The sequence below is a fragment of the Eretmochelys imbricata genome, chromosome 10 (assembly GCF_965152235.1).
Source record: "Eretmochelys imbricata isolate rEreImb1 chromosome 10, rEreImb1.hap1, whole genome shotgun sequence".
Lineage (NCBI taxonomy): Eukaryota > Metazoa > Chordata > Testudines > Cheloniidae > Eretmochelys > Eretmochelys imbricata.
In genome coordinates this window covers 25,663,417-25,690,104 of record NC_135581.1, presented here as the reverse complement: position 1 = coordinate 25,690,104, position 26,688 = coordinate 25,663,417, and the positions used below count along the sequence as shown (strand labels likewise).

Here is a 26,688-nt window from a genome sequence, read left to right as displayed (position 1 = left end):
TTCACAATGTAGGTCACTTTCAGAGGGTTTATTTAGATATGAGTGAATTGAAAAATCTCTTAAAAGAAAATCTGCTCTGTTCCTGAATCACTCATTTAAAGCCACAAGCCCCAGAAAACCGGACAGAAAATTTAAATAACCACATACAGTATTGAAAAAAGTGTCCACGAATAACTTCATTTCTACCTCCAAAAGTGAACTAAGGGCCTGATCCTGTGAGTATTTATTACTGGGTATAACACTTACTGCCCTGAGTAATCCATTGACTTCAAATCAGCCTATTCAGGGAAATAAGCACTCCTCCCTACAGTGATTATAGGAGAAGACCTCAAATCTGTAATGAACCAACTGAAAGTGGAGAATTTCAGGTCACATGCATCAGAAATGAATTTAAAAGATCTAACTGGTGCAACAAGATGTTTGCCACCACAGTCTTTCTTTCCATACAGCTTAGGACTCTGAACTGGCTTAGAGCTCCTTTTGTTTAAAAAGGGCAATCAAAATTAACAGCTGTTTTAATTTTCAGAGTTACCAAATCAACAAGATTCTGACAATTAACAGTGATTAGAGAATCGCAGGAGCTCCCCCACCCACCAAAAAAACAAACAAAAAAAACAAACACCCTAAGTCCTTAAGAGCTGGAGTGGAGATTAATGACTGATAGTTAGAGCCTATAATTTAGTCATAGGAAAAGTCTAACCCTAGGTATGTTTCAAGGTCACATCAAGCCCAGACATCAAACTGGGCAAGCACTTCATGAGGTTTTTTTAAAACCATAAATGGTCCATTATAAAGGTTCAGAGCAACTGAAGTATTTTGTAATTAACATCATGTTAAGTTCACTTCTTCTGGTGTGGCTGTTGTTTTTTTTAAAACTCACTTTGAACACAACTGCTAATATAAATAACCTCAATCTTAATTCTCCTATGAATCAGTAATGTTAATTTCTGACAAGAGAAGCTGGGTTACACAGCAGCAAAACACAGCTGACAAACGTAACAAGCCAACTAGATGCAGAAGCATTTAAAATATAGACAAACTGAAAGACTGAGGTCTTAGTGATGTAGCATTTTACTGTGAGGTCTGCTTGGACAGACCCCTGCTCCCATAAAGACCTCATTCCAGGATTGGGGTCCAATGGCTGAAAACAGCTTCGTATTATATATATGCAGTGTAGTTGTACTCGTGTGGATCCCAGAATATTAGAGAGACAAGCTGTGTGAGGTAATATCCTTTACTGGACCACTTACAGCCTGATCCAAAGTTAATTGAAATCAAGGGAAAGACTCCCATTGCCTTCAGTGGGCTTTGGAGCACAGCTGTATTGTGCGGATTTGCTCTTTATCACAGGCCCACGTCATACGTTCGGTCAAAAGTGACCAGACTGTGACCTCTTTGGGGAAGACACTTCAGCAATATTTATTTCACCAGGCCACTCTGGATACACCTTGTCTTGGTAGAATCCTCAGGGGCCTGCACTGGATGGGTGGGTCATGGAGGGTGAAGGATCAAGACAAGGCAGACTGCACTGGAGGATCAGGGTCTTAACTAATTAAAAACAACCACAACCACACACACACTTTGTAAGACAGCTTCAAGCAACCCACAAACGCAGCATCCAGCCAAACCCAACAAGGACAGAGTTATACCAGGAAAACTAGTATATACCTTGAATAACTCTATTAAACTTGTTTTTTGTGCAGATTCACAGAACACTATTAAAAGAGGTCATATGTCAATAGGTGTCCTTCCCTCCTCCCACGTTGCTCCCCCAATACTCACGCTGAAAACGTCCTGGTCCGACGAGTTGGAAGGGGGCTTGGGATAAGGTAACCTCGCATGGGAGATGGAGAACGATCTCTTGTTCTGCGGTTTTCAGGCAGGCGGAGAGAACGTGGAGACCCTGGAGAAGTCGGGGACTGCTCAGAAGCTGAAGATGTGGGCTCAGAAGACATTCCTAATCCCTGAGGAATATCTACCAGGAGGAGGAAATTCTGATTTAGTACAAGATTTTGACCTTTTCAGTAAAGATCATAGTTTTCCAGCTTCTATTAAATCATCAAAGCGGGGTCACTTCCCTGCACCCATATTCCCAGATATTAATGCACCAAGGCGTATTGCTATGTGCAGGATCATATTACATACATTTTCTATCAGCTAGTTCTCACGAACTACATCGGGAAATTCCCACAGAAAATTTCCAAAGGCCATCTGTTGGCTCACAGATTTGCTGCCCTATTTCTAACATAGCTAGTCTCATTTGATGTATATTGACAATTTACCTATATAAAAAACCCATAAAATTAAAAAGCATTCCTAGGTTCCTGCCTAAGACATTTTTTTATTTGATAAAACAGATTAAAGTCTGCATTCTCTACAGGCTTGGAGGCAGAAAATCTGGGATTGGTCCTAAACCCTGATCCAGAATCAAAGGCCTGGCCTGCCTCCACTCATAGAAGAAGTGGAATTTCTGTTGGAAACACACAGCTCTTTTTTCTTTCCTTTTACTTGGTAACTGGAAGGGAATTTTTTTAGGTATATGAAAAGTGCTGGATTTGCAGCCCAGAAGACTGAAATTTGTTTACAGAAATTTGTTCACAGAACAGGTACTGCAGAGGCCGTGGAAGTGCAAGCCATATTCAGCAGAACTCAGCCCAGACCAGGAGGAACCATCACTAGGGAAAAGATAAGTGAGGCAAGGTCTACGCTAGGAGCGCTTTGCTGGTAGAGCTATGCCAGTATATTATACCAGCAAAGTGCTCCTAGTGTAGACACAGACTACACCAGCAAAAACTTTTGTCGATATAGCTTATTCCATGCACCCCCACCCCCAGTGAAATAAGCATTCCAACAGAAGTGCCGTTTTTTTTGGTACAGCTGCATCTACACTACACAGCTGTGTTGGTCAGAGGTCACAAACTAATCACACCCATGAGTGACGAGCTATGCTGGGAAACGTTTGTAGTGCAGAACTGACCCGATTCTCCCAACCAGTCAAATTCTTGGTCTTCTTGCCAAAACTCCGCAAAAGGGTGTCACATTGATAAGAACATATCTACCCACTGGGGCTAGACTGAGACCACACTGCAGTTCAATGGTAACTGTCTGTCCTTACCACCTGGGTTGGATTCAGACCAGTGATGGAGAGGCAAATACTCCATATTTAAATTAAGAATCCCAATCCCATGAACACCAGCCAGTCTTGTCCTTACCCACTTTGAACAGCAGGAAAGGAAAAAAGGTCTTTTCCTTTCCTTACCCCAATCTCAAGTTCTGTGTTTCTAATGACACAAACAATCCAAAACTCTCAGGAGTTTATTTTCCCAGCATTACAGGACTGAGACCGTGTCACATACAAGAAAAGCCTCATTTAAAGGCATGGGAGTGGTGATGAGGAATACAAAAGCCAGAAAAAATAAAAACCTCTTACTGAAAGGACTAGTCAGGGAAACAAGGGAAAGAAAAGCTTCCCAAATTGCATTTGACTGGTTTTGGCCAGTTACAATCAGACACCTTCTTGTTGGGGCTACAGTATATGCTTATACCCTGTGTATTTCTCTTGAGTGAAAGCCCTGTTGAACTGGTTTCATATGGCAGTGCAAAAGGATCCTGGTTTAATTATTTTTAAATGTAATAGCATTATTTTTTTTTAATTTAATACATAAACAACTGCTATAGATGCTGGTACATGGAGTAGAAACCCACTGACAACGTCACCTACGATTTAAGCTTCTCTTTTCTCTTACTTTCATGTATATTTCAGTGAATAACAGAAGAGTAAACAACAGCACTTTGAAGCACTGAGTCTCTTTGACACACCTCCACCCACTCACCCATCCACTTGAAGGAATGTGATCAAGGGCTCCTCTACACACAGATGCTGTGCTGCTTAATTATACCAATGTAGCAGGACAACTCCCCCAGTGTGGGTACACTTACACCAAAATAAAAGTGCTTACCCCGATACAGCTATACTGGTATAACTGGGAATACGGGGGCATAAGCTATACTGGTATAATTGCATCCACACTATAGGCTGTAGCAATGTAACAGTTCCAGAAAACATATCACCAAGACCAAAAGCTGATTCAAACTGGAGTTTTTCAAACCAGACAAAAGAAACCCATCTCACACCCTGCTCAGACTCCTACACACCCCTTCCCATGAATTATGGAGCGAATCCTTAGGTGACAGCTAAAAGAGTCACATTCTTGCTGTCAATACAACAATTCCATTCCCATTAGTTCCTTATTGAAACTATCAAGTATAAAATTAAAGCAGCCTCTTTAGAATGAAGACATCAGGGAAAAACCTTTCTTGGTTTAATTACTTGAGGTGTCAAGAGGGTAAAGTGGAAGAGACAAGATCTTCATGTTCCCTTTAGCAAGGCTTGAACTTTTCACACCACATTCTCAAGGGCACCAACACCACATTCTCAAGGGCACCAACGCCCTGCTGAAATAAATGCTTTTTTCAGATTATTTGGACACAGATGGTTCCTTGGGGTACGTCTTGTTCCTTGGACACAGCGGCGCTGCTGCAGATACTCTATGCTGAAAAGCAAGACCTCTCCCGTTGGCATAAAAACCCTGTCTCCGTGAGCAGCGTAAGCCATGTTGGCCGGAGAAGCTCTCCCGCTGACACAATGCTGTGCACATGAACGCTTATCATAGAATATCAGGGTTGGAAGAGACCTCAGGAGGACATCTAGTCCAGGCCCCTGCTCAAAGCAGGACCAATCTCCAGTTTTTGCCCCAGATCCCAAATGGCCCCCTCAAGGATTGAACTCACAACCCTAGGTTTAGCAGGCCAATGCTCAAATCACTGAGCTATCCCTCCCCCCATCATACGCTTATGATGGTGTAATGTATGTTGCTGGAGGGAGAGTGGAATATTCACACCCCTGAGCGACGTAAGTTTTGTCGACATAGGCTGTAGTGTAGACACAGCCTTAGAGTCATTGGCCAATGTCAGCCCTGATGTAAGTGGGCTCAACATTTGGCAGGGATTGGGACAACAGTGCCAAAGCCATAGGGTTTCCCAATTTTTTTTTCTAGTGATTTGCTGAACAAGCTTTTGCTGAGGAAGTCAAGAAGAGACCCCAGTGTTACAACTGAAACTCAAAAGGTCTCTTTATTTATTTTCTTTGCTCTCAAGCGCTGAGCATCCCCAATGGCAGTAGAGACCTAAGATGTCTCCAACGAACCCTAAAGCAAAAGTAAAACACGGGTGATTTAAAATTCCAGTCTGAAAACTGAACAAATCAGAGGTGACATGGGCTGTTGTACCAGCATCAGTACAAATTTTTACAAAGAAGCAAGGCTTTGACCAGGTTATACACATTTGAATCCACTCGTCAGGGGACACAGAGAAGAAACCCTTGGCATTTTGCTTATATCTATAACAAGCAAAGCACAAGGTAACTGTGTTTCCCCTGTGCCTTGTAAAGCAGGGGAGGATGGGAAGCAGCCGGAAGCACATTAATCTATTTTAGTTTGATATATAGATGGCCTGCAAAGACATTTACACACAAAAAGGCTATAAAGATTTTGAAGTGTGCTGACTCACCTTACTGTTTCACTTTATCCTATTCCTGTGCCCTTTGCATTGTTGACATAAAATAAAATGTGATCAATGTCCAAAAAAGGGCTTACCATTCATTTGTAAGGTATTTGTAACCCTTTGTACTCTCCCCTCTTCTCCCTCTCCTTTCCCCCTGCCCACCCTATGACCAAAGCAGATGTATTTCCCTGACTCTCATTTATTATTCGTATTACAGTAGAGCCCAGAGGTTGTAAATCAGGATCAGAACCTAGATGTTACATAAAAACACAGAGCAAGAGACAGCCCTTGCCTTAGAGGGCTAATCACCTAATTTCAAGCACGATGCAACAAGGAAATGCAACAAATAAACCAAAGGAACAGGACAGGGACAGTGAAGACAGAAGTAACAGAAGACCTGCAAGGACAGCCAGATAGTTGTGAATCAATTGATGTAAAGAAATAAAAGCAATCTGCCAACAGAGTGCAAACTGGGAAGGTCTTACATGCCATGGAACCCCTTTGGACAAGACATTTCAGGAAAAGTTCATGATTTTTCCTCCATTTCTGTTGGGGGTTTACTTGCTTGAGCATTGCACCTAATTAGTATTTCAGATAACATGAATCAATAACTTCCTGAAGAATCACACTCCTTGTATGTATTGGTACTTTAAAATGTTTGCATTTGTTAAAACATGTGCTTTTAGAGTATTACTGCTAAAGTAAATGGGGCATTTGTTTCCATGCAACTACAATATAGTTAGCAGGCCAACATTTCAAAAGCATCTAAATCCCATGCAAAGTCAATGGGATTTAGGAGCCTATGTCACTTATTAAAATTTTACCTAGTATCCATTCAAATTAGTCACAGTCTGTACTCATCAGCAGATTGAGGGACTCGGGTCTAACTCAACCACCGAAACCTCAAGGAAAATGCTACTTTAAGAGGCTTAATCTCCAGCTTCTTACTGGGCTAACAATCCAGAACCACGAACTCACTAGACACATTATAACATTCAACACCATACACATTCTTTAGAGATGCCCCCGGTGCATATCTTCCACGAAGAGTATGTCTACACTACGAAATTAGGTTGATTTTATAGAAGTCGATCTTTAGAAATCGATTGTATACAGTCGATTGTGTATGTCCCCACTAAGCACATTAAATCGGTGGAGTGCGTCCTCAATACCGTGGCTAGCATTGACTCACGGAGTGGTGCACTGTGGGTAGCTATCCCACAGTTCCCACAGTCTCCGCTCCCCATTGGAATACTGGGTTAAGCTCCCAATGCCTGATGGGGCAAAAACATTGTCGCAGGTGGTTTTGGGTACATGTCGTCAGTCTCCCCTCTTTCCCTCCCTCCGTGAAAGCAACGGCAGACAATCATTTCGCGCCTGTTTTCCTGGGTTACCCATGCAGACGCCATAGCATGGCAAGCATGGAGCCCATTCAGCTCACTGCTGCTGTTGTGAGCATTGTAAACATCTCGCGCATTATCCTGCAGTATGTGCAGAACCTGGCTAAGAGACTCCAGCACGAGGACGATTGTGAGGAGGACCTGGACACAGACATTCCTGAAAGCACGGGCTACGGCAATGGGGACATCATGGCGGCAGTGGGGCTGGCTGATACAGTGGAACACCAATTCTGGGCCCGGAAAACAAGCACAGACTGGTGGGACCGCATAGTGTTGCAGGTATAGGATGATTCACAGTGGCTGCCACTTTCCTTGAACTTTGTGAGTTGCTTTCCCCCACCCTGAAGCGCAGGAATACCAAGATGAGAGCTGCCCTGCCAGTTGAGAAGTGAGTGGCAATAGCCCTGTGGAAGCTTGCAATGCCTGACTGCTACACGTCAGTCGGGAATCAATTTGGAGAGTGCAAATCTACTGTGGCGACTGCTGTGATCAAAGTAGCCAATGCAATTACTGACCTTCTGTTATCAAGGGTAGTGACTCTGGGAAATGTGCAGGTCATAGTGGATGGCTTTGCTGCAACAGGTTTCCCTAATTGTGGTGGAGCAATAGACGGAATGCATATCCCTATCTTGGCACCAGACCACCTTGCCAATCAGTATGTAAACTGCAAGGGGTACTTCTCAATGGTGCTGCAAGCACTGGTGGATCACAAGGGACATTTCACCGACATCAACGTGGGATGGCTGGAAAAGGTGCATGACACTCGCATTTTTAGGACCTCCAGGCTGTTCGAGCAGCTGCAAGAAGGGACTTACTTCCCAGACCAGAAAATTACCGTTGGGGATGTTGAAATGCCAATAGTTATCCTTGGGGACCCAGCCTACCCCTTGCTCCCATGGCTCATGAAGCCGTACACAGGCAGCCTGGACAGTAGTAAGGAGCAGTTCAACTATAGGCTGAGCAAGTGCAGAATGGTGGTAGAATGTGCCTTTGGACATTTAAAAGCCTGCTGGTGCTGTTTGCTGACTAGGTTAGACCTCAGTGCAACCAACAATCCCATTGTTATTGCTGCTTGCTGTGTGCTCCATAATATCTGTAAGAGTAAGGGGAGATGTTTATGGCGGGGTGGGAGGTTGAAGAAAATCACCTGGTGGCCGATTTGGAGCAGCCAGACACCAGGGCGATTAGAAGAGCACAGCTGGGCGCGCTGCACATCAGAGAGGCTTTGAAACCAGTTTCATGACTGGCCAGGCTACGGTGTGACAGTTGTGTGTGTTTCTCCTTGATGCAAACCCACCCCCTTTGTTGATTTTAATTCTCTGTAAGCCAACCACCCTCCGCCCTTTGATCACAGTTGGCAAAGGAAATAAAATAACTTGTTTTGAAACCATGCATTCTTTCTTTATTAATTAAAAAAAAGTGAGATAACTGACAAAGTAGTCTGGGTGGGGTGGGGGAGGAGGGAAGGACAAGGCCACTTTGCTTATTGTAGCCACACTACAAATCAAAACTGTTTGAATGACAGCCTCCTGTTTCTTGGGCCATCCTCTGGAGTGGAGTGGCTGGGTGCCCGGAGCCTTCTCCCCCCGCCTTCCCCCTCCACACACACATTCTTGGTAGTCTTGGTGAGGAGGATATGGAACTTGGGGAGGAGGGCAGGTGGTTATACAGTGGATGCAGTGGGGGTCTGTGCTCTTGTTGGCTTTCCTGCAGCTCATCATGTCCGTTTGCTCCCCCATTAGCCTTAGCATCACCTCCTGCTCTGCTCATCGTTGTCACTTAATGCTTTCCTGGCCTCTGCCACTGAATGCCTCCATGCATTAAGCTGTGCCCTATCAGTGCGGGAGGACTGCATAAGCGCCAAAAACATGTCATCACGAGTGCATTTTTTTCGCCTTCTAATCTGCGATAACTTCAGGGACAGAGATAATAGGGGGAGCACAGAAACATTTGCACCTGTGGGAGGATAAAAAGGGAGAGTAAAATTTAAGATGATACATTTCTGAGAACAAAAGGGAGACTCTTTCACAGTGAATCAAGCAATTCACAGCAGACAGCACGTGTGCTTTAGGTACAAGGTCACATTTTGCCTTTTCTATTGAGCGCCTGCCGGTATGGTGACACATCACACACGGCTGGGCAACAGAATTCCATTTCCAGGCAACCATGGTAAGTCAAAGGGTACGCGGGGTTGGCTTCTTATGCCTTCATAACATGTGGGAATGGTTTCAAACTGCAGCGCCCTCCTTTCCCATAGAAAGCAATGTCGGTTGGGTTTCACATTTAAAGGGAGGGGCTGCGGTTTTCGGGTGGATGTGCAGCACACACCTCCCTCCATCCCTCCGTGTGGCTATTCTCTGGGATGATCCCTTCACCCCTCCCCCTGCCACATGGCTATTCTCCGGGATGATCCTTTCACCCAAGCGCAAACAGCCCAGCATGAACGGGGTCCTTTTACTGTTCCCTTACAAAAATTCCCCTATTTCAACCAGGTGACCATGAATGATATCACTCTCCTGAGGCTGACACAGAAAGATATAGACCAAATGTTGCTTGAATGCGACCAAAACCCAGAACCATTCACTGCCATGCTTGGTACTGCAATGATTCCAGACTACTTGCTACTGGCTTGGTGTGGTAAAGTGTCCTACTGTGGAGGACGAAATAAGGCAGCCCTCCCCAAAAACCTTCTGCAAAAGCTTTCAGAGTACCTCCAGGAGAGCTTCATGGAGATGTCCCTGGAGGATTCCCGCTACATCCCCAGACACGTTAACAGATTTTTCCAGTAGCTGTACTGGCCGCAAATACATCCCAAGTCTTCAGGGCAAATCAAACATTAAACACTATTGCTTTTAAACCCTGTACTGTAGTTACAAATGTGCACTCACCAGAGGTGCCTTCTCCGGCTTCAAGGTCAGGGATCCTAACTTGGAAGGGTATTGGCTCCAGGGTGATGAAAAGTTCCTGGCTGCCGGGGAGAACGATTCTCCTCCTCCTCCTCTTCCTCATCCACAAAATCCTCCTCCCTGTTTCATAAGACTCCCCCCTTGCAGGTGTACACAGACAGCGGTGGGGTAGTGGTCGGGTCCCTCCTAGAATGGCATGCAGCTGATCATAGAAGCGGCATGTATGGGGCTCTGACCTGGAGCGACTGTTTGCCTCCTTTGTCTTTTGGTAGGCTTGCCTGAGCTCCTTAACTTTCACGCAGCACTGCTGTGTGTCCCTGTTGTAGCCTCTCTCCATCATGCCCTGTGTGATTTTGGCATATATATTAGCATTTCTTCTTTTTGATCGGAGTTCGGCCTGCACAGATTCTTCTCCCCATACAGCAATCAGATCCAGTGTCTCCATTTTGGTCCAGGCTGGAGCTCGTTTGCGATTCTGGGGGGACTGCATGGTCACCTGTGCTGCTGAGCTCGCCACGCTGACCAAACAGGAAATGAAATTCAAAAGTTCCCAGGGCTTTTCCTGTGTACCTGGCTAACGCATCAGAGTTCAAAGTGCTGTCCAGAGCGGTCACATTGGAGCACTCTGGGATAGCTCCCAGAGGCCAATACCATCGAATTGCCTCTGCACTACCCCAAATTCGACCCAGCAAGGTCGATTTTAGCGCTACTCCCCTCGCCGGGGAGGAGTACAGAAGTTGATTTTAAGAGCCCTTTAGGTTGACAGAACGGGGTTGGTTGTGTAAAAGCAGTCATTTTAAAATCGACCTAACACGGCTAAATTCAACCTAACCCTGTAGTGTAGACCAGGGCAGAGTGAAAAACAAAATATTTCCAAAATACTTACAATCCAATCAATTAAAATATAAATTCCTAACACTGTTTGGAAATAGGGTTTCACACAATCAATATGTATTCTGATGACAAAAATATAACGTGGCAGATTGGCCCTACAAACAATACCGACTGTGTAACCTACAAGCCACTGACAACAGCAACTTTATTGTCAAAGACGACAAAGGAAGGGTTATAGGAGCATTGATCAAGGACGATTTGGTGCATTTCTGTAGTTTATGTTATCTCCGTGAGACGAAGTATTTTCTAAATATCAGCAATGTTACTGAAAAGAAACCTAGAAAGCTGTCATGTCAAAGTTTATGATAATATATTTAAAATATGTCGTAAAGCCCTGAGCTGAAACAGGTTCCTGCAGGGGTCAGGCTGCATAGTCAAAACTAAGGTAAATGTTAACACAGCTGAGATTTCAATGGAGTGTAAGGGAATCATGTAATGAACTCCCAATTGACCCTAGCTCCCAAAAGGCTTCTCTTAAAATCCCATCCCATAAAATTATTCTAGAATAGTCTTGACTGAAGGAAATCTTATCATGGCCTTTTCAACCAGATGAGAGGACACTCTACTTAAGGTCTTCCCACTATCCCAAACAGGTGACTATTTCTGTTAAAATTATTAGCAGTGAAAGGGAGTTAATGTTGATATTTCAGTGTTCATCAATAGGGTTCAGAATTAATGTTGTGAACATAGTAACACAACCGAGGACAATTGACAACTCTCACAACTATTGATTCTCTATTTACAGACTCAATAGACAGCACTGCAGAGGGTCCCACTGAAAGATTTTTCTTCATTACATTTGGCTTTTTAAAAATGTCTCTCTGTACGTTCTAATATGGCCCCCATCATGGGGGTATCTGAGCATCAATTGAAATGAATTTTATATTCACAACACACTCACAAGCCAGGAAGTGTGATCCCCATTTGACAGATGGGGAAATAGAAGTCCAAAAAGGTTACGTGATTTATTCATGGACCACGGTCACACAGGAATCTACAGCAGACACTGAAATTTAACCCAAGTCCCCTGCATTCCACTCTGGTTTCTCAGCCACACGATGACCCTTGCTTACAAATATATAGGTACAGCTAATTTTTACAATCTCTTCAAGGGCTTTTCTGGGATTTAAATCAGATCCTCATACCCACAGAGCACGAATCATACCTCTAGGCCAACAAATTTAAACTCTACAAAGACAGGGTTCACAAGAAGAGAGCTGGTTTGTTGCACAAGTTCAAGCTAACCCTCATTTTCAAAATGAACAAACAGTTTTAAGGCAGCTTGCATCCATTTGTAGTTTCATTTGAAACAGAGCTTTCATCAGTAAGAAGCATTTCAGCCTGGAACTACATACGCTGGTGGAATGGAAAACATTATCTCTGAGTACTATTTTCAATTCCAAGCAAAAAGGTCCTGCTCCAACAACAGAGCACAGTCTAATTCCAAGTGAAAAATTCCTTACGCATTAGTGCAATGCTAGCTAATCCCAAACAGATGGCACGAAGTATAAATGCAGGGTTTTCTGAAGGTATCTGAACATTTTCTTAACTGAGCCCTAGCAAAGGTGACACAGGTAGGGGTAGATGGCACTTTGTTTTAGTCGTGGGGAGGACAGAAGAGAGAAGAAAGTGTAAGTTAAGGCACAGAACAGTAAGTAAGGAGATATAGATTCTGTTTCTGCACTACTACTATCTCTGTGTGTGTGGCTAAGTCCTTTAATGATGACGTGCCTCAGTTTCCCCACTTGTACAACTGGAGTTAACAATACTTTGTTAACTCAAAAGTGGTTATGAAGATTAACTCAGGAGTCTGCTGAGATTCTTTTATGCTATGGCGTTGAGTGCCATGGAAATACCAATAAATAAATAGAAACAGAAGGTGAAGATGCACAGTTCTTGCTGCCTGCTGAAAAATAAACCCATCTGTTTTTAACAGCCTTACATTTGCTCTCTCTCTCTCACACACACACACACACACCACACACTCTTCCTTCACTGGACATTTTCCAACTATAAGCCTGGATCAATATGCTTGTATTTTGCATTTATTTAATTTATTTATTTATTGTTAAGATTACAGACACTTTGAAGGATAGACTTCCTTCCATTGCCTCAAAGCCTCAGGCACCTTTGAGGGCTCTACTCTGACAGACACCAGACACCAGGTGTCTATCAGAGTGGAGCCCCAAAGGTGCCTGGCGCTTTGAGGCAATAAGCTGATATAATTAATATGTATAAATGAAATAGCAAAATATTTAGATGGTGCCATTTATAGCATCAATATAACTTTATACATAGGTGTGAGATTTTCACTTAGATGTTTTCGAAAACCCCACCCAGATGTCAACTAAAATACGAGCAGATTTAAACACAAAATACTCTGTAATTATTAACAAATGTAACCCTCCATCAAAGCATATTATATATTAGGACTGTCAATTAATCACAGTTAATTCACACGATTAACTAAAAAAATTGTGATTAAAAAAATTTATCGCGATTAATTGCACTTTTAATCACACTGTTAAACAATAGATTACCAATTGAAATGTACTAAATATTTTTGGATTTTTTCTACATTTTCAAATAAATTGATTGCAATTACAACACAGAATACAAAGTGTACAGTGATCACTTTATATTACTATTTTTTATTACAAATATTTGCACTGTAAAAATGATAAACAAAAGAAATAGTATTTTTCAATTCACCTCACACAAATACTGTAGTGCAATCTCTTTATCATGAAAGCGCAACTTACATATGTAGAATTGTTTTTTTTTACATAACTGCACTCAAAAAAACAAAACAATGTAAAACTTTAGAGCCTACAAGTCCACTCAGTCCTACTTCTTGTTCAGCCAATTGCTAAGACAAACAAGTTTGTTTACATTTACAGGACAAAATGCTGCCCGCGTCTTATTTACAATGTCACCTGAAAGTGAGAACAGGTGTTTGCATGGCACTTTTGTAGTTGGAATTGCAAAGTATTTACATGCCAGATGTGCTAAACATTCGTATGCCCCTTCCTGCTTCAACCACAATTCCAGAGGACATGCTTCCATGCTGATGACGCTCATTAAAAAAAGATGCGTTAATTAAATTTGTGACTGAACTCCTTGGGCGAGAATTATATGTCTCCTGCTCTGTGTTTTACCCATATTCTGCCATATATTTCATGTTATAACAGTCTCAGCTGATGACCTGGCACATGTTGTTCATTTTAATCACATATTTTCACAGCAGATCTGACAAAACGCAAAGAAGGTACCAATGTGAGATTTCTAAAGATAGCTACAGCACTTGACCCAAGGTTTAAGAATCCGAAGTGCCATCCAAAATCTGAGAGGGATGAAGTGTGGAGCATGCTTTCAGAAGCCGCAAAAGAGCAACACTCTAATGCGGAAACTACAGAATGGAACCACCAAAAAAGAAAATCAACCTTCTGCTGGTGGCATCTGACTCAGATGATGAAAATGAATTTGCATTGGTCCGTGCTGCTTTGGATCATTATTGAGCAGAACCCGTCATCGAGCAGAACCATGTCCTCTGGAATGGTGGCTGAAGCAGGAAGGGACTTATGAATCTTTAGCACATCTGGCATATAAATATCTTTTGGGGCCAGCTACAACAGTGCCATGCAAACACCAGTTCTCACTTTCAGGTGACACTGTAAACAAGAAGGAGGCAGCATTATCTCCTGCAAATGTAAACAAACTTGTTTGTCTGAGCGATTGGCTGAACAAGAAGTAGGACTGAGTGGACTTGTAGGCTCTAAAGATTACATTGTTTTATTTCTGAGTGCAGTTTTTTTTTAACATAATTCTACATTTGTAAGTTTAAATTTCATGGTAAAGAGGTTGCACTACAATACTTGTTATGGGGGAATTGAAAAATACCATTTCTTTTATCATTTTTATAGCGCAAACATTTGTAATTAAAAATAATAATATAAAGTGAGCACTGTACACTTTGTATTCTGTGTGGTAATTGAAGTCAATATATTTGAAAATGTAGAAAACATCCAAAATATTTAAATAAATTGTATTCTATTATTCTTTAACAGTGCGATTTATCACACAATTAATCACGATTAATTTTTTAATCGCTTGATGGCCCTAATATATATAGATATACACACACACGCATATACACAAGAATGCTAAGTATTTTTTTGCTGTTTATCTTTTTCAAACAACTAATAGAACATTTGAATGACATGGGAATGCCAACATATGATATATAAATATAGGATCTGTCAAATACACATCACATCAGTAACAGTACATGGAAGCTATTCCTTACTCTGGGGTATTGTGATCTTTATTCTGAAATTTCCTATTAAGTGCTGCAAAAACCTACTGAGATAGGTTAAAAAGTTAGAGGGGGAGAGAATATTAACTATGCAAAAGATACCCCTATTTGTAGGCTATATAAAAAGTCATTTTTTATTGTCGTTGTCCTCTTTGTGCACCCCACACCCTAAACGAAGCCTCCAGCCCCTCAAAAAATGCAGAAACTATTTTCCCAAAGTGATGAATTCCTACTGGCACCATAATAGACTACAAAGGAAATCTAATCTCACTTTTGACCAGGACAGGGACCATGAAACTAAACAGACAAGTTATGAGAGACATTTCAAGAAATCTCTCAGCTTGGGTACATATATGCCGCTGTAGCACTTCAGTGACAGGAGGGGTTCTCCCATTGGCATACATAATCCACCTCTCCGAGAGGCAGTAGGTAGGTCGATGTAAGAATTCTAGACCTAGCACTGTCTGCACTAGGGGTTAGGCTGGCATAGCTACATCTCTCAGGGGTGTGGATTTTTTATGCCCCTGAGAGACATAGCTAGGCCAATGGAAGTTCCCAAGGTAGACCAGCTCCTTATGAACAGTTTCTCTTTCACTCGCAAAACACAATAGCATCTACATCCAGTCCATACAGCTTCAAAGGGATTATCATTTGAAAACTCAGCTGGGCATATTCCAATGTCTCCATGTGCAGTAACATCAGAGCATGAAGAAGAGACCTGGGCTCGCTGTAGCTGGGGCACAACATCAGCTGGACAGAAGACAGCAGTGTGCATGAAAGTGGTCCCTGAGAGGATACAGTACTGACTGCATGTGCAGGGGCACAAACAGGCCTGCTTAGCTATTCTGCATAAAGCCTGGTATCCTGTGGCATGAGATTAGATTTAAAGGGACGCTGTCAACACCACATTTGTGAAGCTGACTAATTTTTTAAAACCCCAGTTTCTGATAGATGATGTGTCCGGAATTTACTTCCTTTTAAAAATCTTTTTTCAAGGGTTTTCCTGTTCTTCTGTTGATGTTCACAAGGGTGTTTTCAACAAGGGAGAAAATTATTAGTATTGATGAAACTGACTCTACAAATACCTTTCTCCATCCTCTGCTCCCTGCTCCTATCCGGCGAAGAGGGATCACTTAGGCGACTCTGCTCTCTCACTCTCCTCTCCTGAAGAAACTGCTCTGCCCCAAAATGTGGTGTCAATCCCTCGTAAGACTCCTATCCCTTTCAACATATGCAAAATTTCTACTCAGCCAAGGCAACCAGACAAGCAGGTTTCTCCAGCCTTCAACTATACTCTGACATGCCAGGTGCACATTCAAAGCTTTGTTCAAAGTACTCATCCTTTGAGAGCACTGAGCTCCTATTCCCAAACCACAGCAAAGTCAAGTACTTACAAAACAAAGATTGTGAAATAGCTTGTCCAAGAGTTTCCCCTTTAGTAATATACTAGTTTGCATATGAGGAAACTTTCCAAGACTCCTACAGATACGTCAATTAACACTAAAGTCCAGAGCGGTTGCACTGTGCTTTTGAGGTGCTGATACTTTTACAAAACACAGAGAGCACTATGACACACAAGTCATGCTCTCATGTCTAATTAAACAAGCATTGGGAAAAGAGACCATTTGCATTTAGCCCATCTCTTATAATCACGCAGTATGTTAGCAACAACTTTGGCATTGCCAGACTATGCCCCAGGTACATTCGAAACCTAATTCCAAAGTAGGCAGATACATTAGGTGCAAGGCAAACTCTTAGAAAATCTTTGCTTAAGAATGTAGCTAACCTTTTTTTTTTACCAAAACCTTCCATACAGGTAGCAGAAGAAAGCAGCCACTACATAGCAAGGAGCTGTCTACAAGAAGGTCGAATCAGGCATAATCACAATCTATAAGGTGCATTCATAAATTAGCGGGCATTTTTTCAGGTCAGTATATTCTATTGATAATGTAAACACACAAGAAGACACCATTTAAACAATATCAGATTTAAGGAGGAGAATGGAAGAGAGATGTGCATCAGACAACATGCATATTATTTCAGTGGTTTATAGAGGGTACAAACATTATTCAATAATATCCTGTAGACAGCCCTATCAAAAATAAAAAAAGTCAAGACTCTCTCTTCTGGGTAATATGATATTCACCACTGCTGCTGCAGTTTCTTGCTTCCACAGGCTTAGCAGAAGGGAATCAATCAGGAACCTTAAAATGATGCTTTTAAACAAACAGAAAAAAGTGAGCTAGGTGCAGCCTGCCACAGGTAAATTGGTACAGGGGGCTCATCCTCCAGGCTCAATAAACATCACTGGGCCTTATCTAAAACCAAACTATGAAGAGGACAGTGTCTCCCTCTACCCTGAACTCCCTCTCCAAGCGATCTGGATATCTAAACTATCCTATTTCATGCAGATTTGCTCAGTTTGCCTGAATCTTAAAACTAAGGCCTTGTCTACACACAGAAGTTGTTCAGATTTAACTAAATTGGTTTAGAAACTGCTTAAGGCCTTGTTTACACAGACTGAGACATGATTTAACTAGATCAGTTTATAAACTGCTTTAGTTAAATGGTACAAGCCCCTAGTGTGGGCACACTACTTTCAAATTCAGTGGCTTGCTTTGATTTAACTTTTTTGTTTGTTTGCTTTACAGGATTAAGCTAAACCTTAACATGAAATAAGAACATCTACATACTAGCTTGCAGTGGTTAACTGAATCATTTATAACTATACCTTTCATTAAATGAGCACAAGTTTGTGTGTAGATGAGGCCACAGCAACCTATTATGCTGTCCCACTTTTCCCCCCCACTCACAATCTTTCCTCTACCCCCGACCCAAGATATAGCTCACCATCCTATGAGCATCAGGACAGTCAAGTAAGCCTATAAAGGACACTTCCTTTCAGGACATGCACTCCCTGAGGCCCGATTCTGCCTTGTGGCTGAGCACCCTTGACTCAATGAAGCCAATGGGAGTGGAGGAGGGCACTCAGCCCGGCTCAGGAGGCACTTGCCCCAGCAAGGTCGGCCTGCTGGTTTCTGCGGCAAGACTGCCATGTTACAGCCTGGCATTTCCCAGCACCCAGCTAGAAGGCCGCCAGTTGCGCCAGAACAGTGACTGGCCTGGGAATAGATCTCAGCCCCTCCACAGTGCAGCCCCTTGTTCTAACAGCTCTCCTCCCACGTTGGGAACAGAACCCAGGGGTCCCAGTACCAGACCCCGGCTCCAGAGTTGCCAACTCTCACACTGTTACTACATTTTTCCTGGTTCTGGGTATCTATGCTGCACTCAGATCCAGCCAGAAGAAAGCAGGAGCTTTCCTCACGTTCCCCCCAAGTTCCCTTGCTTAAAATGGCTACTATGTCCCATGGCTCTCAATGGAATGGAAGCCATATACTGCCCTTAGCCAAGGCGACTGCCACTTCTCCACAGCCTCTTCAGGTAAAAGTGAGGCTGCTCCTAGTAAAGATGGCTGCCATCTCTTATTGTTCCCAGTGGGAACAAGGTCTACTGCCCTCAGCTAAACCTGTCCCCCTACGAGGCCCAGGCAGAACACGGGGAAAGTGGAGGGGGACTGTGGAGAGGAGGGAGAGAGCATGTGGAGCAAGGAAACATGGAAGGGAGAAGGGAGTTCACAATGGGGAAAGAACTGGGGTCTGGGGAGGGAGGAAGAATGGAGGGGCAAGGACACTGAATGAGGGCAAGGGAAAGAAAGGGTGCCAGGATGCTACCAGCCAGGCCAGAGCAGGAAGGCGGGGGGAAGGGGAGGTGCAGTTTTGTATGTGTAAAGATGAATGAATTTTACTCATGTAATTAACACACACATATTAGGGGTGAGGGAGGCTTTCACCTAGAGTTTAAAAGAAAAATAAGAGAGAGACAGAAGAAGTCATACACCTTACCACTAGATAACACTCCTGCGTAGTAACAAGTGTTTCTAAAGCTTTAGCCTGTCTACAAGTTACCTTGAAGCATGTGGATCAGCATGTGTAATCAATGTTCCATAATCAATGTTTTATGGCCCATGGAAAAGAATGCTCATGCCATTACAGATCTCTGCACCCCACATCAACTCATTATTAGCCATTATTATTATTCGTTATTATGCTTGTTCTTGAAGCAGAGAGGCAATATGTAATACTTTTTATGCCATCCTTACTGATAGACTTCAGTCACAATGAGTTTATCTACCTCCAAACTGAACTACAGATGGAAAGGGATTAATCTGAACAATCTGAATTTCCTATCACTTGTGCCTTCACTGCAACTGTTCTGTAGGCAGAGGAGCATAGAGTAGCACATGCGTTTTGGTTCCTATACTGTTCTGTTACAAATTTCAGGCCCCATTTCTGCAACTGCATGCATGTGGGCAGAGCATCGACTTCAAATAACAAAGATGCATGCGGTTCCAGGATTTATTTCATTTCTATTGAAAAAGCCTATCCCAGACCCTTTGAAAAAGGTGACATTTTTCAAAAGTGCCTAAGTGATTTAGCACTTGTGTACATGAGGAAATGTACCCACATAACTATGCCAGTATAACTACAAAGCTGTAGCTATACCGGGATGACACCACATGTGGACTCTTATTCTGGAATTAGAGAACCCTTTTTTTCAATTTAGCTTATATTGCTTCCAACACCCCATTTTTGAACATGAACTGAGGTGCTTTGAAAAAATTTACCTTTAGGCGCTCCCTCTTTCCACCATAAAAAATAAAATAAAATAAAATACAACTAAAAATATATATTTAAACAGGATTGAGCTTTTTCTATAGAAACTGCAAGTGTCAGTTACCTACAGTAGAACCTCAGAGTTACGAACACCATAGTTACGAACTGACCAGTCAACCACATACCTCATTTGGAACCGGAAGTACGCAGTCAGGCAGCAGAGACAAAAAAAGGGATAGTTTAAAAAAAAAGATTTGACGAGGTAAGGAACTGTTTCTGTGCTTGTTTCATTTAAATTAAGATGGTTAAAAGTGGCATTTTTCTTCTGTGTAGTAAAGTTTCAAAGCTGTTGTCAGAGTTCCCTCCCCACTCTGAACTCTGGGGTACAGATGTGGGGACCCACATGAAAGACCCCCTAAGCTTAATTCTACCAGCTTAGGTTAAAAACTTCCCCATGGCACAAATTCTTCTTTGTCCTTAGATGGTATCGCTGCCACCACCAAGTGAGTTAGACAAAGATTCAATAAAGGGAACACTTGGAGTTCCTGTTTCCACAAAATATCCCCCCAAGGCCCTTCACCCCCTTTCCATGGGAGGCTTGAGAATCATATACCAACTAAATAGGTAAACAAGGTGATCAGAGACTGGACACTAAAAACCAATCAGGTTCTTAAAAGCAGAACTTTATTATAAAGAAAAAAGTAAAAGAAGCACCTCTGTAAAATCAAGATGGAAGATAATTTTACAGGGTAGTAAGATTTAAAACACAGAGGATTCCCCTCTAGATAAAACTTTAAAGTTACAAAACACAGGAATAAACCTCCCGCTTAGCATAGGGAAAATTCACAAGCTAAAACAAAAGATAATCTAACGTATTTCCTTGCTTTACTTACAATTTTTGTAATCTAGATGCTTATTTCTGGTAGGGTTTTAGGAGAGGGGTTTTTTTTCTGCCCTGGTCTCTCTCTGTCTCGGAGAGAACAACAAAAGACCACGCAAACAAAACCTCCCCCACCCCACAGATTTGAAAGGATCTTCTTCCCTTATTGATCCTTTTGATCAGGTTGGGCCAACCAGGTTATTTGAGCTTCTTAACCCCTTACAGGTGAAGGAGGGATTTTATGCTACCCTTACCAGTATGTTTATGGCAGCTGTATTAAGTCAATGTTCAGTTGTAAACTTTTGAAAGAACCATAACGTTATGTTCAGAGTTACAAACATTTCAGAGATACGAACAACCCCATGCGCAAGGTGTTTGTAACTCTGAAATTCTACTGTACTTAAATAGCTTGCCAGCTACTCACTTGATTGAGATGCTTACCAAAAGCTTGAAACGTTAGGATGAATGTGGTATTTAGATACTAAAAATGAAACATTATGTTGTGAAGTTAAATTAAGCCATGTGGGTGTGAACAGTACTATATACATATTCCGTGAAAATTGCAGAGATTCCTTTCTTGCTTTTCATGAACTCACAAGGATAGTTCAATCACGAAATACTTCCATGAAACCTGTCTTGACAGCATTATGGACACCAACAAATAATTAAATAAATAAGTTGCATAACAGAGGTGGCTTTATTCAAAATAAAGAGGAGTGGAATTGTATATTTGGGGGATATTTTGGAACAGTCTCTCAAGACAGGAAGTTGCGTAATAAGTGTGTAAAACAAATTTGAGGTACTGTATTTCAAATTTGCTTTACAGACTCAGAACCAACAGCGTCCAGAAAGCAATATAAGCAATTAAGAACTATTTTCATTGCACCATATTTGTTCGATAGCCTTTAGAAACTGCTAATCAAAATTAATTGGGGTTGAAAGAAGTGGCCCTTTGCAGTACATAGACCACAAAGTGTTTTGGAGCTTTTTTCATCTACTGAATCATTTACATAACTGTTGCAGAACCTAGCAAGAATACATTTTAACAAGTAATCCATTCAAAAATCTGAAAATTCCATTTGTAAACGTGGATTAAACTTAAACCTTTAAAAAGCTTACAGTAAGATAGGAGTTGTACAAGCTTTAGTTTGTTATAAATTATAACAAACACAAACAGTTGGCTCAGCAACTTCTGCCCCATCACGCATACTAGCTTCAAGGTCCAAAACAAAGCTAATAGTTATCCAGACACTACTTTTTTTCAACTACAGCTCAATCAATAAACCAAAATATCAAAAGGAAGGGGCCCATACATTAGCCCATATCGCTAAGTCAGGCTAGGTCAAAGGTATTTAATGGTGACCTGTAGATGGCGGGGAGAAGGTAATATGTTTGTGTTACTATTTGCTTCTGTATGATGAGTAAGAAGAGATGGGAAAGTTGGTGGAGGGCGGCTTCTGCTTGTTTCTTTTGCATCTGTCCTGGAAGACTGGACAACTAGTGAAATGACACCGTCACTTGAGTTAAGAGTGAAAGCTGAACTACTTAGAGAGGAAAAAATATACATATATTTTAACCAGGCTGTTTAAATCTGCACTTTTTGTTAACACCTATTCAACTTCAATGACTAAAATACACTTTGGACAAAGGAATATTTTGTCAAAGGTCCAACCAAGTTCAGATAAAGTGTGGGAGCACACAATACATACATTATCGCATACCCAGGCAGTCCTCCAGGAACGACCAGACGTTTCACTCCTAATATTTCTAAATGTAAAGAAGCAGGGGGGGGGGGGCAAAAGCAGGGGAGAGAGATTAAAATGTTCTCATAGTTTCTACGTATCCTAGTAGAAAAGGGACTCAAGTTCAACAATTTTTGTAATCCTTTGCAGGGCACCTCTAACAAATTACTTCTATATGGAATTCCTAGTTAGTTGCTTCATTACATGCTATCATGTAGGCAAGTTAGCATAAAACAAACAGCCAGTTCTATCATCAAGTTCTGAACAATGTTAAATCAGCAGAAATTCAGGATTCACAACCACAACAACTGTTAAAAACTAGAGCACGGCAGACTAATCTCTGAACGCTATGGATATAGCTCCATTTTGGAGCTCCCACTTTTGCAGTACACAAGCATACGGTACAAACTAAGACTCCAATTCAAAACATGTGGACAGATTCCTGTTCCGATATAAAATCATAAGGAAGTCAACAGAGCTCCACAAGGAGTGTAAGGGGCTGTCCACATGGTTTCAGTTGTAGGACTGGGGCCCAGTATCCACTCACATTTTCCTCTCTCTCCAGCCAGCTCAATTACTGCTAACACATACACACTGAACATTGCAGAAGTCTTACACTCAAGGCTCTCAGACATGAAGGTCGGGCAATGCAGTTCAGAACAGAGCTGGATGGATGGCTTCTCTCACACCACTCCATCAGCACTCCAAAATACAGTTTTATTAAGTTACCAAGTGCCAAACTTCCCAAACCACTTGGAATTCTGGGTCCTTCCAATTACAGTTACCACCAGCATCAGGTGTAAGTGGTTACAGACATATCAGAACTAATTAAAACACGACTAAGTATTGGTCTACGCTTAAAAGAGTTATATCAACATAGCTGTGTCGGTCAGGGGTGTGAAAAAAAAAAAAACACCCCAACTGACGTAGCTATGTCGCCATAACCCCCAATGTAGACGCAGCTATGACAACAGAGGAGTGCTTCCCAATTGACATGGCCAACATCATTCGGGGAGGTACAGACTGCACCTACATGACAGGGCTATACTATGCCAGTATAGTCCCCCTAAGTGTAGACATACCCTAACTTTCCTCCCCAACTAAGGTCTTCGATAAAAAATTAAATCATATTAAAAAGTGTAGGTTTATATTTGTAAGTATTTATGCAGCACAAATACCTATTGGATTAGTCAAAGACAGATTCAGAAAGATTAATCCTATAAGGACATTTTCCTTGCAAATGTTTCAGCAAGAAACAAGTGCTGTGGTGCGATGCCAGCAGCTACTTACATATTATACAAATAACTTGATCCCCTCACTGGTGCTGTGAAGTAACCACAGGCTACCAAAGTCTTTTCCCTTTCTGTTCTATACTTCTCCCTGCTATAATGCACCTGTCATCTCAGCGTCTCATATTAGTCATTCTATAAATCAACCTAAACATTTGAGTCTAATAATCTGAGTCTAATCCAACATTCAGACTCTCTAAAACCAATCCATCTAAAGTTTGTGACTGAGACATCATTACCAATCTACTTATGTATCAATTAGTGAGTCACAAAGATCCAATTATCTATCATCTTAGTAAATGACAAATTCTCAATTTCTGTAGAGAAGAAGGAAGGAGTAGAATTCTCAGTTTCTGGGGAGGAAGGAAGAAGGTAGAAGAAATGTCTTTGATCTGTCAAACTCTCCCTACCCCCCAGAAAATCGATTAGTCCCTAAACAAGCTTTTCAAGACCATGGTAGATATTCTACCACAACAAAGTATTAGAACCATACTCCACATGCATAAAATGTAGTGTCTCTTCCCACATCTCCCCTGACCAAAAAACAAATAAAAAAAACCCCACCACATAATGACACACCTACTTAACCTGCACTAACTGACAAATTTCTCAGGCTTATTTAAATTCCATTAGCATCAGACAAAAGGAGCAGATTTTCCATACACACTCTCAAAGTAGGGAGAGAGGGAGGATACCAGAGTTCTAACAGGGAAGCGCTAGCAGCCCATTTAATGGCTACGTTTCTCTGCTTTTCTCCCCATCTCTGTGCATCTCTTCCATTTTGTATATTAGCACATGTCTACACCAATGCAGCTGCACTGCTGTAAGATCTCCTGTGTAGCTGCTCTATGCCAATGGGAGAGAGCTCTCCAGTCAACAAAACAACACCACCTCAACGAACAGCGGTAGCTATGTCGGCCAGAGAAGCTCTCCTGCCGGCACAGTGCTGTACAAACTATCACTTATGCTGGAGAAACTTATATCACTCAGGGGGATGGAATATTCACGCCCCTGAGCGACATATGTTTTGCTGACATAGGCTGTAGTGTAGACATGGCCTTAGGGTCTGCTCCTCCTTCTATCACACCACAGAAGACCTTCAGTAGCAGGAGATGGTCAGCACTGCATCTTTGCACAGTAGTGCTTAGTTTCCTCTGCTCCTGTGAGGGATTCTCCTGCTGAAGTACTTTTAAAAATGAGAATAAACAAGAAAAAAGAAATCTCATAGTATCCCCACCAAGTTAACGCTCTGACAGAAGATGTGGTTCAGGTATCACTCTGGAAACTCGTCCCCTATTAATCAGATTAAATGAATTTTAGACTGCTGAATAATTTAAACTACTGCACGCACCTTATATATAATGGAACAGCTCTCCTAAGCAATCGAACTGAAGACTGGGAATCTGTACTTTCAAAAACAAAATTATGAAACCAAATCAGCAGTTGCAGTAATCAGGAGAGAGTGGCAGGATTAATATATTTCAGTTTTTAAACCACTTCAGGGCCCCCAGTAATTTTTATAGTAAACATGGCAAAAAGGCAGATTTATTGAGCAATGATGATAGGATTTTATAAATACTACTCTCTTACTCTAGCTACTGCAACCCCAGAGGCATTTTACCCTAACCTGTAGTCAAACACCTGAAAGTTTAGCAAATGCCAAGCAATCAGAGCACAACAACAGAACCATATTAAAAACTCAGAGTCAAAGTTAGGCCACAAAACAAACAAACTGAAAAACTAAACCTAAATGAGAACAGCATAAGATAGCAGATCAAGTTTGGGAGAGGGAGCCAGAAACTACTAAACTGTAATCCTGAATCTGACAATGCTTCACAGTACTGGCCTCTGTAAGTCATTTCACCTCTGTGCCTCAGTGTCCCCATCTATAAAACTGGGATGATATCTACCTACTTCATAGTGGTGTTTTGGGGATTAGCTGGCGTTTGTACAGCACTTGGGAGACATAACACCTGTTTGGAGCTAGAGTGTTTGTTGTCAACCTGCTAATGATACTTTATATAACATGCTTTATATTTCCTTTCAGTCAAGCCACAATTCTTGTCTCGTTACTCTCCTTGTGTATGAAACAGATTGGGATCAGGTTGAAAATAAACTTGCTGCCAATCGGACTGAGAGAAGTAATGTGTATTCTCTTTGCTGTGCCAGCGGACAATTGCATCAACTGAAGGTGCATATCTTTCTCTTGTAATCTGGCTGTAAAGATGGAAAGTTCTTGTTACTTCTGAATCTTACTCCCTAGGGACCAGCTCCAGGCCCTGCCCAGGCTGATACATCCAGGGCTTCCCAAAGCAACAGCAAAGTGAAACTGAACCAAGTCTTGTCAATTTCATCCTGCAGCAGCAAAGGCAGCAGAGCTGTCTGCCCTTAGACTCAAGTCTGCCCACATAGATTCACATTCAGATTTTTCCCAGGACCAGAAGCACTAGATACAATTGGATTTTCACGCTCTGAACAAGAACATCTGTCACACTTCTAATAGTGACTAATTTAATATACGAAAGCACTTATGCATCATTTCAAGGTAAGGGCTTAATCAACTTTAATACAAAATAAAACGTTTAGAGTCTCACGCAAAACTTCTCAGTTAATTTATCTAAGATATATAGGACAAGTGCTATTTAACATTCAAATGCCACAAAACTGTTTCCTCTGTAAATGTATACATGACCAACTACCTGTATTACAGAGAATGTAGCCACTTTACCTTCTGTCCAATTAGATCCCTTCCCAACCAGGCCTTGATAGCACAATTAATACTACAGCAAGTAGGGTCAGTAACCAAATTCTATTTTCCCACACTGATTAAAATAAAAATCAGTACATGGCATAAGCAAGATTTGTGGCTGCACAAAGCAGTAGTAGGCTGAGGCAACATACCCATAAACCACAAGCTCTACAACAGCCTGAGGGGCAGGAGTCATTTCAGATAGCATTTTAACCCTTTGTAGAGTGCAAGTTAGACTAATCCTACTAAATGATCATCCGGCTGGCAGTCTGGAAAAC

At 41.8% G+C, this 26,688-nt stretch overlaps 1 protein-coding gene across 1 annotated transcript in view; it reads right to left on the bottom strand.

Annotated features, from left to right (window-relative positions):
* Positions 1 to 26,688, bottom strand: part of CARHSP1 (calcium regulated heat stable protein 1) — a 57,017-nt gene that overhangs the window by 19,385 nt on the left and 10,944 nt on the right. Inside the window, exon 2 of the mRNA XM_077828762.1 lies at positions 1,783 to 1,975. Within this exon, the coding sequence (XP_077684888.1) occupies positions 1,783 to 1,975 (193 nt within the window). The remainder of the gene's footprint in view (positions 1 to 1,782; positions 1,976 to 26,688) is intronic.